Source organism: Oncorhynchus tshawytscha, linkage group LG05 (assembly GCF_018296145.1).
Source record: "Oncorhynchus tshawytscha isolate Ot180627B linkage group LG05, Otsh_v2.0, whole genome shotgun sequence".
Taxonomy (NCBI): Eukaryota; Metazoa; Chordata; class Actinopteri; order Salmoniformes; family Salmonidae; genus Oncorhynchus; species Oncorhynchus tshawytscha.
Window position 1 is genome coordinate 12,429,273 of NC_056433.1, and position 12,421 is coordinate 12,441,693.

General features: G+C 44.5%; 1 protein-coding gene across 7 annotated transcripts in view; it reads left to right on the forward strand.

Moving 5' to 3' along the window:
- The window catches only part of LOC112249925 (rho-associated protein kinase 2-like), a 66,278-nt gene that overhangs the window by 16,648 nt on the left and 37,209 nt on the right, over window positions 1-12,421 (forward strand). For all 7 annotated transcript variants that reach the window (XM_042321483.1, XM_042321481.1, XM_042321480.1 and 4 more), the window contains exons 2-7: window positions 1,148-1,229; window positions 5,127-5,227; window positions 6,168-6,305; window positions 6,399-6,659; window positions 10,060-10,204; window positions 10,572-10,710. In XM_042321483.1, coding sequence (XP_042177417.1) covers window positions 1,148-1,229; window positions 5,127-5,227; window positions 6,168-6,305; window positions 6,399-6,659; window positions 10,060-10,204; window positions 10,572-10,710 — 866 coding nt within the window. The remainder of the gene's footprint in view (window positions 1-1,147; window positions 1,230-5,126; window positions 5,228-6,167; window positions 6,306-6,398; window positions 6,660-10,059; window positions 10,205-10,571; window positions 10,711-12,421) is intronic.

Sequence of the window (12,421 nt, forward strand, 5' to 3'; positions counted from 1 at the left end):
GTCTTAAGTAGCATGGAGTCCCTCACCACCCACACATCCCCCGTGGGTGTGGTATTTATAAACTACCCTCACTCTATATACTACCAGCCGGCTGTGGTGGAGTGTAGACAGGACCTGGAAAGGACAGGCAGGAGGTCTGCCTTTATATCACTGTGACTTGTTTTGGAAGGAGATGTTGAATGCCCATGCCCAGATGGCCATCCCTCTAGGAGGTTGTTGAAATGCCCAGATGGCCATCCCTCTAGGAGGTTGTTGAAATGCCCAGATGGCCATCCCTCTAGGAGGTTGTTGAAATGCCCAGATGGCCATCCCTCTAGGAGGTTGTTGAAATGCCCAGATGGCCATCCCTCTAGGAGGTTGTTGAAATGCCCAGATGGCCATCCCTCTAGGAGGTTGTTGAAATGCCCAGATGGCCATCCCTCTAGGAGGTTGTTGAAATGCCCAGATGGCCATCCCTCTAGGAGGTTGTTGAAATGCCCAGATGGCCAGCCCTCTAGGAGGTTGTTGAAATGCCCAGAAGGCCATCCCTCTAGGAGGTTGTTGAAATGCCATGCCCAGAAGGCCATCCCTGTTACCCCCTACATCAAAGGCAGAACTCCACTAGTCATTGTGTCATTTGCTTGTTATTCTGTCTATTAGCAGACTCATCTTCTCTCCCAGGGGTGTTGCATTTGGGAGAACGCTGCTATGAAGGGCAATAAGAGATATTGATTTCATTAGCCTAGTCATTTTGACCTTTCCCTTTTTATTAATTCATTTGATGGTATAAATCATTGAGTTGTTTGCTGGAGATCAGAAAGAAGACAGGCTATGTTCCATTGTCCATGCTAGCGTACGACTTGGAATGCATCTCCAGCCCAATACATTGCTTCAGTCTAAGTAGTATGACTGTTTGGAATCGGAACACAGACTGTTTCGGTTAGAAAGATTTAAAACTGATAGCGATATTTCATCAATTTGACATATTTTGATCATGAGCTTTCAAGGTAAGTAAACACAATGTCAAAACATGTCATGACTGAACTTTTCCTTTAAGCTTGTATTTAGCAGGTGAACTGAATTCTTGGCTTAATTAGATTCTATAATAACGCATGAAAACCATTTCAAACACATTCAATTGATTGGATTTATTTGACTTTTTCCGCAGGATTCCATGAATGCTTTGGCCCTGGATTTGGACTACCCGGCGCTACGGAAAAACAAAAACATAGACGCCTTCTTAAACAGATGTAAGCTATATCATTGCTTTGAGGCAGACCTTGGTAATAAGATGCTTTGCATTATCTGAGGTAGCAAGGAAGAAGGAGATGGCAAAAGCAAGCAAGCGTGTTGTATGCGTTGCTATGGTGATTCAGAAACAGTGCAAATCAACATCCAGTAGAAAAAGTACAAATATTTGAACGCCGGCGCCAAGTCCCATCTACCATGGCGGCTGATGGCATTAACTGCCAGGTTCAACGGCATTTACCTTCATGCTCTATCTCGTACCATCTAATCTAAACGCAGCTGAAAAATGGAGATATCCAGAGCACGTAAATATTGCTCTATATTTAATATTGCTCGACTTCATATCTCCTCCATATCTTCTTGGCTACTTTCAACATCGTAATCCATTGTCATCTTTAGTGTGCATTTGTAAATTCACTCCGGTGTGTCAGTGCGCTCTGGGCGTACATAATTCAGTGCGTTGTCAGATAGTCCTTGTGTAAATTCAGAGCGTTTTCGCTCTCAGGAGTGTTCAGAGCAAAACATTGGACGCTCAGGCCGAGGAGTAGGGTTGATCCGAGCATTCTGGCCTCACAGCAGCAGTCAAGTACCCAAGCTAACTGGCTAACGTTGCTTAACTTCAAGCAAATCAAATGGTATTTGTCACATAAAACAGGTGTAGACCTTACAGTGCAAAGCTTACTTACAAGCCCTTAAACAACAATGCAGTTTTAAGAAATTGTCAAAAATATTTTAAAAAGTAACAAATATTTAAAAGAAATCAAAAGTAACATATTTAAAAGAGCAGCAGTAAAATAACAGTAGTGAGGCTTTATACAGGGGGTACCGGTACAGAGTCAATGTGCGGGGGCACTGGTTAGTCAATGTAATTGAGGTAATATGTAGGTAGAGTTAAAGTGACTATGCATGGATAAGAAACAGAGTAGCAGCAGCATAAAAGAGGGGTCTGGGTAGCCCTTTGATTAGCTGTTCAGGAGTCTTATGGGTTGGGGGTAGAAGCTGTTAAGAAGCCTTTTTGACCCAGACTTGGCACTCTGGTACCGCTTGTCGTGCGGTAGCAGAGAAAACAGTTTATGACTTGGGTGGCTGGTGTCTTAGACAATTTTTAGGGCCTCTGACACTGCTTGGTATAGAGGTCCTGGATGGCAGGAAGCTTGGCCCCAGTGATGTACTGGGCTGTACGCACTACCCTCTGTAGTACCTTGCGGTCGGAAGCCGAGAAGTTGCCATACCAGGCAGTGACGCAACCAGTCAAAATGCTCTCGATGGGGCAGCTGTAGAACTTTTTGAGGATCTGAGGGCTCATGCCAATCTTATCAGTCTCCTGAGGGTGAATAGGCTTTGTCGTGTCCACCAAGGAACTTGAAACTCTCGATCCTTCTCCACTACAGTCCCGTCGATGAGAATGGTGGAGGGCTCGGTCCTACTTTTCCTGTAGTCCACAATCATCTTGTTTGTCTTGATCACGTTGAGGGAGAGGTTGTTATCCTGGCACCACACGGCCAGGTCTCTGACCTCCTCCCTGTATGCTGTCTCATCATTGTCGGTGATCAGGCCTACCACTGTTGTGTAATCCGTAAACTTAATGATGGAGTTGTGCCTGGCCATGCAGTCATGAGTGAACGGGGTACAGGAGGGGACTGAGCACGCACCCCTGAGGGGCCCCCGTGTTGAGGATCAGCGTGGCGGATGTGTTGTTACCTACCATTACCACCTGGGTGTGGCCCATCAGGAAGTCCAGGATCTTGTTTAGTCCCAGGGTCCTTAGCTTAGTGATGAGCTTTGAGGGCACTATGGTGTTGAACGCTGAGCTGTAGTCAATGTATAGCATTCTCACATAAGTGTTCCTTTTGTCCAGGTGGAAAAGGGCAGTGTGGAGTGCAATAGAACCTGCGTCATATGTGGATCTGTTTGGGCGGTATGCAAATTGGAGTGGGTCTAGGGTTTCTGGGATAAGCGTGTTGATGTGAGCCATGACCAGCCTTTCAAAGCACTCCATGGCTACAGATGTGAGTGCTATGGGTCGGTAGTCATTTAGGCAGGTTACCTTAGTGTTCTTGGGCACAGGGACTATGGTGTTCTGCTTGAAACATGTAGGTATTACAGACTCAGTCAGGGAGAGGTTGAAAATGTCATTGAAGACACTTTCCAGTTGGTCAGCGCATGCTTGGAGTACACATCCTGGTAATCCGTCTGGCCCAGAGACCTTGTGAATGTTGACCTGTTTAGGTCACATCGGCTAAGGAGAGCGTGATCACACAGTTGTCCAGAACAGCTGGTGCTCGCATGCATGTTTCAGTGTTACTTGCTTCGAAGCGAGCATAGAAGTAATTTAGCTCATCTGGTAGGCTCGTGTCACTGGGCAGCTCGCGGCTGTGCTTCCCTTTGTAGTCTGTATTAGTTTGCAAGCCCTGCCACATCCAACGAGCATCGGAGCCGGTATAGTACGATTCAATCTTAGTCCTGTATTGACTCTTTGCATGTTTGATTGATTGTTCGTCGGAGGACATAGCGGGATTTCCTATAAGCTTGAAAGCGGCAGCTCTACCCATTTGGCTCAGTGCGGATGTTGCCTGTAATCCATGGCTACTGGTTGGGGTATGTACGTAGGGTCACTGTGGGGGACGACCTATTGATGAAGCCAGTGACTGATGTGGTTTACTACCCAATGCCATCGGAAGAATCCCGGAACATATTCCAGTCTGTGCTAGCAAACAGATTTGTGTCTGGAATTTGTGCCAATCAAAAGCTTGGGACTAAAATGGTGATCTGCATTTTTGTCAATTTAGTTATTGACATAGCTTTGTTCTGTTTTAATGTTCTCAAGCTATATAGTACTCCAATACCCCAATACCTAAATACCCCAATTCATGTTAAGTTCAAAAGAATGCAAGATCAAAATTGCTGACTGGGGGAATGGACTGTACAAGGTGTCTGAAGCATTCCAAAGGGATGCTGGCCCATGTTTACTCCAATAATGTGTCAAGTTGGCTGGATGTCCTTTGGGTGGTTGACAATTCTTGATACACACTGGAAACTGTTGAGTGTGGAAAACCCCAGAAGCGTTGCAGTTCTTGACACAAACTGGTGCGCCAGACACTTACTATCATACCCTGTTCAAAGGATCATTTGTTGTGCTCATTAGCCTTCTGAATGGCACACATACAATCCATGTCTCAATTGTCTCAAGGTTTAAAAATCCTTATTTAACCTGTCTCCTTCCCTTCATCTACACTGATTTTAAAGTGACAAGTGACATCAATAAGGGGTCATAGCTTTCATCCAGATTCACCTGGTCAGTCTGTCATGGAAAGAGCCTGTGTCCTTAATGTTTTGTACACTCGGTGTAGATCCAAGCTCTTATAATGAGAGAAGAACATATTCTGAATATATTCTGATAATTTTACTCACCTAGTGACTGTAACCATGCTACTGGCAACAATTTAATTCTGTTTTTAGCCTCTGTTTACTGACACCTGTCATAACAGAATTAAGTGCATTCGTAAATTGATCAATTATTCTGCACTCGGGTGCACCGTCGAACAAGATTGTTTGGATTGGATTGTTTTGCCAGTGTGAATGTACAACCTCTCCCTTAGTTCCAGGTTTATAACAATTAACTACAGTTTCTGTATCAACCCTGCCTTGCAATATTTCATATCAGAAGACTATATAATAACCAGTATGAAACCCGACGCCAAACATGTATCACCTTTACTGTTGCAATTGGTGACACAACACAGATAGACGGGCAAGTTAATGTAACTAACCACTGGTACAACTGCAAAGGTATTTGACCTCTGTGAGGCCCTTGCTGACCTCTCCTTTGAACGCAACCATTTGCGTGGGCCTCTGTTTGCAAGGTAACCTATTTGACCTCTGACCTCTGTGTCCTGTAGATGAGAAGGCCATGGTTAAGATGCGGGACCTGCAGATCAAACTGGAGGACTTTGACAAGGTCAAGATGATCGGCAGAGGAGCCTATGGAGAGGTGCAACTGGTGAGAAACTCCCTCCGTGTGTTTGTGGCACAAAGATACAATGATACACAAACAGATGAAGAACATTTCCATTCCTCACTGCCTGTGTGACCTCTTGTGTTCGTGTCTCCCCCTTCCAGGTGCCTGCCTGTCTGCATGTTTTTCTTTGTGTATTTTTCAGGTTCTGTGTACCTTGTAATAAAGGCATGTTTAGACAGGTCGTGTGTGTGTGTTGGAAAGATTCATTTTGTGTCTGAAGTCTTGTGTGAAGAGGGGGGGCCTTGTCGATCTGTGTGTACATGTTGTCCTGTGGGTGTCGTGTGTTGTCATGTTGTTTGCAGGACTTTATGTTATCAAGGGCCTTCAAAGGCATTCTCTGCAACTTTGTCACTGTCAAAGTGACATTGTATCTTGTCTACTTGTGACTATGTTATGAATGTGTGTTTATACTGCTTTCTTTTGGCAGTTTCCCTCGTAAAATAAATCATGAATCTCAGTAGCGTCTACTACTTGTATAAATAAAGTGTGTGTGTGTGTGTGTGTGTGTGTGTGTAATCTTATGCCTCGTCATCTCAATCTCTTAATTTAAAGACTCAAGCATGGACACTCTTACTGACAGTTGTGGCTGCCTTGTGTGATGTATTGTTGTCTCTACCTTCTTGCCCTTTGTGCTGTTGTCTGTGACCCATAATGTTTGAACCATGTTTTGTGCTGCTACCATGTTGTTGTCATGTTGTGTTGCTACCATGCTGTGTTATGTGTTGCTGCCATGTTGTGTTGCTGCCTTGCTATGTTGTTGTCTTATGTCTCTCTATGTAGTGTTGTGTCGTCATGATGTGTGTTTTGTCCTTTTAATCCCAGGCCCCCGTCCCCGCAGGAGGCCGTCATTGTAAATAAGAATCTTAACTGACTTGTGTAGTTAAATAAAGGTGAAATAAAAAATGTACCTCCCCTCCTCCAGGTCCGTCACAAGGCGTCTCAGAAGGTGTACGCCATGAAACAGCTGAGCAAGTTTGAGATGATCAAACGCTCTGACTCCGCCTTCTTCTGGGAGGAGAGAGACATCATGGCCTTCTCCAACAGCCCCTGGGTCGTCCAGGTGAGATGTACACTCATACACGTACAGTACACACACCTCTCACATACTCCAAATGTCAGTCAAGCGGTTATTGTTGTGATATGTGTTTTCCAGCTGTGCTGTGCTTTCCAAGATGACCTCCACCTCTACATGGTGATGGAGTATATGCCTGGTGGAGATCTGGTCACCCTGACCATGAACTACGACATGCCAGAGAAGTGGGTCCGTTTCTACACTGCTGAGGTGGTGCTGGCTCTAGATGCCATCCACTCTATGGGTTTCATCCACCGTGATGTGAAACCAGACAACATACTACTGGACCAAAATGGCCACCTCAAGCTGGCTGACTTTGGCACCTGCATGAAGATGGACTCTGTGAGTTTGCAGGGGAGTTGGAGAATTGGCTGAGGGTCTAGGGCAGTGCTACCTGGTCCTGTGGAGCCAAAGGGGATCTCATTAAGTTTTTTTGCCTTAGCACTAACACTGCTGATTCAAGAATCAACTCGTCATCAAGCCTTCACTTGAATCAGGTGTGTTAGTTCTAAGGAAAAAAACAAAATGTGCACCCCTTTGGGTCCCCAGGACTGGGAAGCACTGGTCCAGGGCCTAGACTGGGCTGTGGGGGTTTTCTGAGTGAGACGCCATCCTAACCCGAAATGGTCTTGTTATGGTAATTTTGTCTGAAACACCAAACTCAAGCCCTAGACCTTACTTTTTTTTATGCTTTCTTCTGTAACTTTTAATTCTAACATGAGCTAATTTTAGACCATTTCCAAGGCGATGAACTGTCTACTGCTAAAATCTGGGTTTGGGGGAATTCCACTGCTCCAGTGCACCACCATGTGGTCAGATTATGAATTGTTTAGTGTCAATTTCCACATAGAAAGTCTATCAGGTTAAGTGGCTGAATCATGACTTACAGGACAGGTAAACTGTGCCAAAAAGCTCCGGTTTCCCAGACACAGTTTCCCAGACACATCCTGAACAACCTGCCTTCTAAATATACATCTGCTGTCTTCAACTAGGATCTCAGCGATCACTTCCTCATTGCCTGCGTGCGTACTGGGTCTGCAGTCAAATGACCACCCCTCATCACTATCAAACGCTCCGTAAAACACTTCAGCGAGCAGGCCTTTCTAATCGACCTGGCCGGGGTATCCTGGAAGGATATTGACCTCATCCCGTCAGTAGAGGATGCCTGGTTATTCTTTAAAAGTGCTTTCCTCACCATCTTAAATAAGCATACCCCTTTCAAAAAATGTAGAACTAAGAACAAATATAGCCCTTGGTTCACCCCAGACTTGACTGCCCTTGACCGGCACAAAAAAATCCTGTGGCGTTCTGCATTAGCATGAAATAGCCCCCGCGATATGCAACTTTTCAGGGAAGTCAGGAACCAATATACTCAGTCAGTTAGGAAAGCTAAGGCTAGCTTTTTCAAACAGAAATTTGCTTCCTGTAGCACTAATTCCAAAAAGTTTGGGGACACTGTAAAGTCCATGTAGAATAAGAGCACCTCCTCCCAGCTGCCCACTGCACTGAAGATAGGAAACACTGTCACCACTGATAAATCTACAATAATCGATCATTTCAATAAGCATTTTTCCATGGCTGGCCATGCTTTCCCCCTGGCTACCCCTACCCTGGCCAACATCTCAGCACCCCGTGTAGCAACTTGCCCAACCCCCCCCGCTTCTCCTTCACCCAAATCCAGACAGCTGATGTTCTGAAAGAGCTGCAAAATCTGGATCCTACAAATCAGATGGGCTAGACAATCTGGACCCTCTCTAAAATGATCTGCCAAAATTGTTTCAACCCCTATTACTAGCCTATTCAACCTCTTTCGTGTCGTCTGAGAAAGCTGCTGCGGTCATCCTTCTCTTCAAAGGGGGAGACACTCTAGACCCAAACTGTTACAGACTTATATCTATCCTACCCTGCCTTTCTAAAATCTTCGAAAGCCAAGATAATAAACAGATCACCAACCATTTCGAAACCCACCTTACCTTTTCCACTATGTAATCTGATTTCTGAGACGGTCACGGGTGCACCTCAGCCACGCTCAAGGTACTAAACGATATCATAACCACCATCGATAGAAGACAGTACTGTGCAGCCGCCTTCATCGACCTGGCCAAGGCTTTCGACTCTGTCAATCACCACATTCTTATCGGCAGACTCAACAGCCTTGGTTTCTCAAATGACTGCCTCGCCTGGTTCACCAACCACTTCTCAGATAGAGTTGTGTGTCAAATCGGAGGGCCTGTTGTCCGGACCTCTGGCAGTCTCTATGGGGGTGCCACAGGGTTCAATTCTTGGGCTGACTCTTTTCTCTGTAAACATCAATGATGTCGCTCTCGCTGCTGGTGATTCTCTGATACACCTCTACGCAAACGACATCATTCTGTATACATCTGGCCCTTCTTTGGACGCTGTGTTAACTAACCTCCAAACGAGCTTCAACGCCATACAACACTCCTTCCGTGGCCTCCACCTGCTTTTAAATGCTAGTAAAACTAAGTGCGTGCTCTTCAACCGATTGCTGCCTGCACCCTCCCGCCCGACTAGCATCACTACTCTGGACAGTTCTGACCTAGAATATGTGGACAACTACAAATACCTAAGTGTCTGGTTAAACTGTAAACTCGCCTTCCAGACTCACATTAAGCATTTCCAATCCAAAATTAAATCTAGAATCTGCTTCCTATTTCGCAACAAAGCCTCCTTCACTCATGCCCCCAAATATACTCTCGTAAAACTGACTATCCTGCGGATCCTGGACTTCGGCAATGTCATTTACAAAATAGCCCCCAACACTCTACTCAACAAATTGGATGCAGTCTATCACAGTGCCATCCGTTTTGTCACCAAAGCCCCATATACTACCCACCACTGCGACCTGTACACTCTCGTTGGCTGGCCCTCGCTTCATATTCGTTGCCAAACCCACTGGCTCCAGGTCATCTAAGTCTTTGCTAGGTAAAGCCCCGCCTTATCCCCGCTCACTGGTAACCATAGCAACAGCCACGCGCTCCAGCAGGTATATCTCACTGGTCACCCCCAAAGCCAGCACTTCCTATGGCCGCCTTTCCTTCCAGTTCTCTGCTGCCAATGACTGGAACAAATTGCAAAAATCTTTGAAGCTGGAGTCTTATCTCCCCCTCTAACTTTAAGCATCAGCTGTCTGAGCAGCTTACTGATCACCGTATCTGTACTCAGCCAATCTGTAAATAGCACACCCGACTACCTCATCCCCATATCATTACTTATCTTCTTGCTCTTTTGCACCCAAGTATCTCTACTTGCACATCATCATCTGCACATCTGCCATTCCAGTGTTAATGCTAAATTGTAATTATTTTTTGCCTCTACAGCCTATTTATTGCCTTTTCTCTCTACTCTTCTACATTTGCTCACACTGAACATAGATTTGTCTATTTTTCCTTTTGTGTTATTGACTGTACGTTTGTTAATGTGTAACCTTGTGTTGTTTTTGTTGCACTGCTTTGCTTTATCTTGGTCAGGTCGCAGTTGTAAATGAGAACTTGTTCTCAACTGGCCTACCTCGTTAAATAAATAAAACACAGATTAGGCTTAGTCCTGGACTAAAAATCAGAGTCACCATTAAAAGAGCTTCTTACTCAAGGACTAGGCTTAATCTGTGTCTGGCACACTGGCCCAATATGTTTCACTGTTTAGTTTACCTACTTTAACGATGTCTCTGTCTGCCTGTCTCCCCGCCTGCCTCTCCGTCTGCACGTCTCTCTCATTCCAGACGGGCATGGTCCACTGTGACACAGCGGTGGGGACTCCGGACTACATCTCCCCTGAGGTGCTCAAGTCCCAGGGGGGGGACGGCTACTACGGCCGCGAGTGTGACTGGTGGTCCGTGGGGGTGTTCATCTTTGAGATGCTGGTCGGTGAGTGAGTTCCTTTGATCCTGAATCAGAATGGTTTTCAGGATCTCAATTGGACCGTTGACCTGCTAATGTTAATTCTCTTAGTTTTGTCATTTGGATTGGGGCTTAGCGACTAAAGATGGTTTGATTAACCCCGCTCGGGTGATATGTAACCTTGCCTGAGACCTCAAGACTTGTGTTAGCTCCCTGAGCTAATGTCTTGGATTTAGCTCAGCGGGCTAACAGTCTTGTGGCATGCCGTACACCTAGGTTTAAACCCAGTGGTCACACTACTAGGCTATTTGTGTTTATTGAAGCTAGTTTAACCTCCCCTGTAAAGCCTAACAAAAGCCCCAAAACATATTTTAAATTTCACCTCTCTTTTTAGGCGACACCCCATTTTATGCTGAGTCACTAGTAGGAACATACGGGAAGATCATGGATCACAAGAATAACCTCAACTTCCCTGATAATGTGCAGATGTCCAATGATACCAAGGACCTCATCTGTGCCTTCCTGTCTGACAGGTACAGTATGTTTGACCTACGTAACAAAGCCCCCGTGACCGGTCTGACCTCTCGGCTCCTTCAAAGTGTGATCTCTTTTTTTCACACTTTCCTGTGAAGGCTGTTACTGCCTTTTCAAATGAGAGGAGCGTGAGGAGGGAGAGGAGAGTTATGTGGGAGAAAAGCTGTCCCACTAAATGAAAGTGTCTTAACGAAACCTTCATAATCCCTTAAGACCTATATGCTTCAGCATTCTTTAGCTTGAGCTAATGTCGTGCTACGCCACATAAAGGGCGGCAAACTGGTCATGCCACATTTTGCAGAGCACCAGACATAAGGTTATGTAGCCTAGTAGGACTCGTTTTACTGTGGATATAGATACTTTTGTACCGGTTTCCTCCAGCATCTTCATAAGGTCCTTTGCTTTTGTTCTGGGATTGATTTGCACTTTTCGCACCAAAGTACGTTCATCTCTAGGAGACAGAACGCGTCTCCTTCCTGAGCGGCATGACGGCTGCGTGGTCCCATGGTGTTTACTTATACTTGCGTACTATTGTTTGTACAGATGAATGTGGTACCTTCAGGCATTTTGAAATTGCTCCCAAGGATGAACCAGACTTGTGGTCTACCATTTTTTTTTCTGAGATCTTGGCTGATTTCTTTTGATTTTCCCATGATGACAAGCAAAGAGGCACTGAGTTGGAAGGTAGGCCTTGAAATACATCCACAGGTACACGCCCAATTGACTCAAATGATGTCAATTAGCCTATCAGATGCTTCTAAAGCCATGACATAATTTTCTGGAATTTTCCAAGTTATTTAAAGGCACAGTCAACTTAGTGTATGTAAACTTCTGACACACTGGAATTGTGATACAGTGAATATTAAGTGAAATAATCTGTCTGTAAACCAATTGTTGGAAAAATAACTTGTGTCATGCACAAAGTAGATGTCCTAACCGACTTGCCAAAACCTATAGTTTGTTAACAGGAAATTTGTGGAGTGGTTGAAAAACAAGTTTTAATGACTCCAACCTGAGTGTATGTAAACTTCTGACTTCAAAGGATTATAAATTTGCTTAAATGATTTGTGAAGTATCAATGTAGTGCTTTTGAACACTATAAATATTGTTGTTAAGCCTTGAACAACTAACAAAGTTGTTCTTAGTTTAAACTGGGACCAGAAAAGATGGGAACACCTGAGTGAGATTCTTTGTTAATGGTTATTAGATACTTAGGAGTAGAGGTTAATTAGATACTTAGGATCCTAGTAGTTGATAGGAGTAGAGGTTAATTAGATACTTAGGATCCTAGTAGTTGATAGGAGTAGAGGTTAATTAGATACTTAGGAGTAGAGGTTAATTAGATACTTAGGAGAAGGTGAAGGATTATACTTAGCATCATAGTAGTAGTAGTTGTTAGGAGTAGAGGTGAATGATTATACTTAGCATCATTGTAGTAGTAGTTGATAGGAGTAGAGGTGAAGGATTATACTTAGCATCATTGTAGTAGTAGTAGTTGATAGGAGTAGAGGTGAAGGATTATACTTAGCATCGAAGTAGTAGTAGTTGATAGGAGTAGAGGTTAATGATTACACTTACCATCATAGTAGTAGTAGTTGATAGGAGTAGAGGTTAATGAGAAGCTGGGACATTAGTGGTATAGTAGACGTCAAAAACCTTTTCTGTTACCCCACACAATGCATGTCTTATACTCTCCTTCCCCTCTGTTTA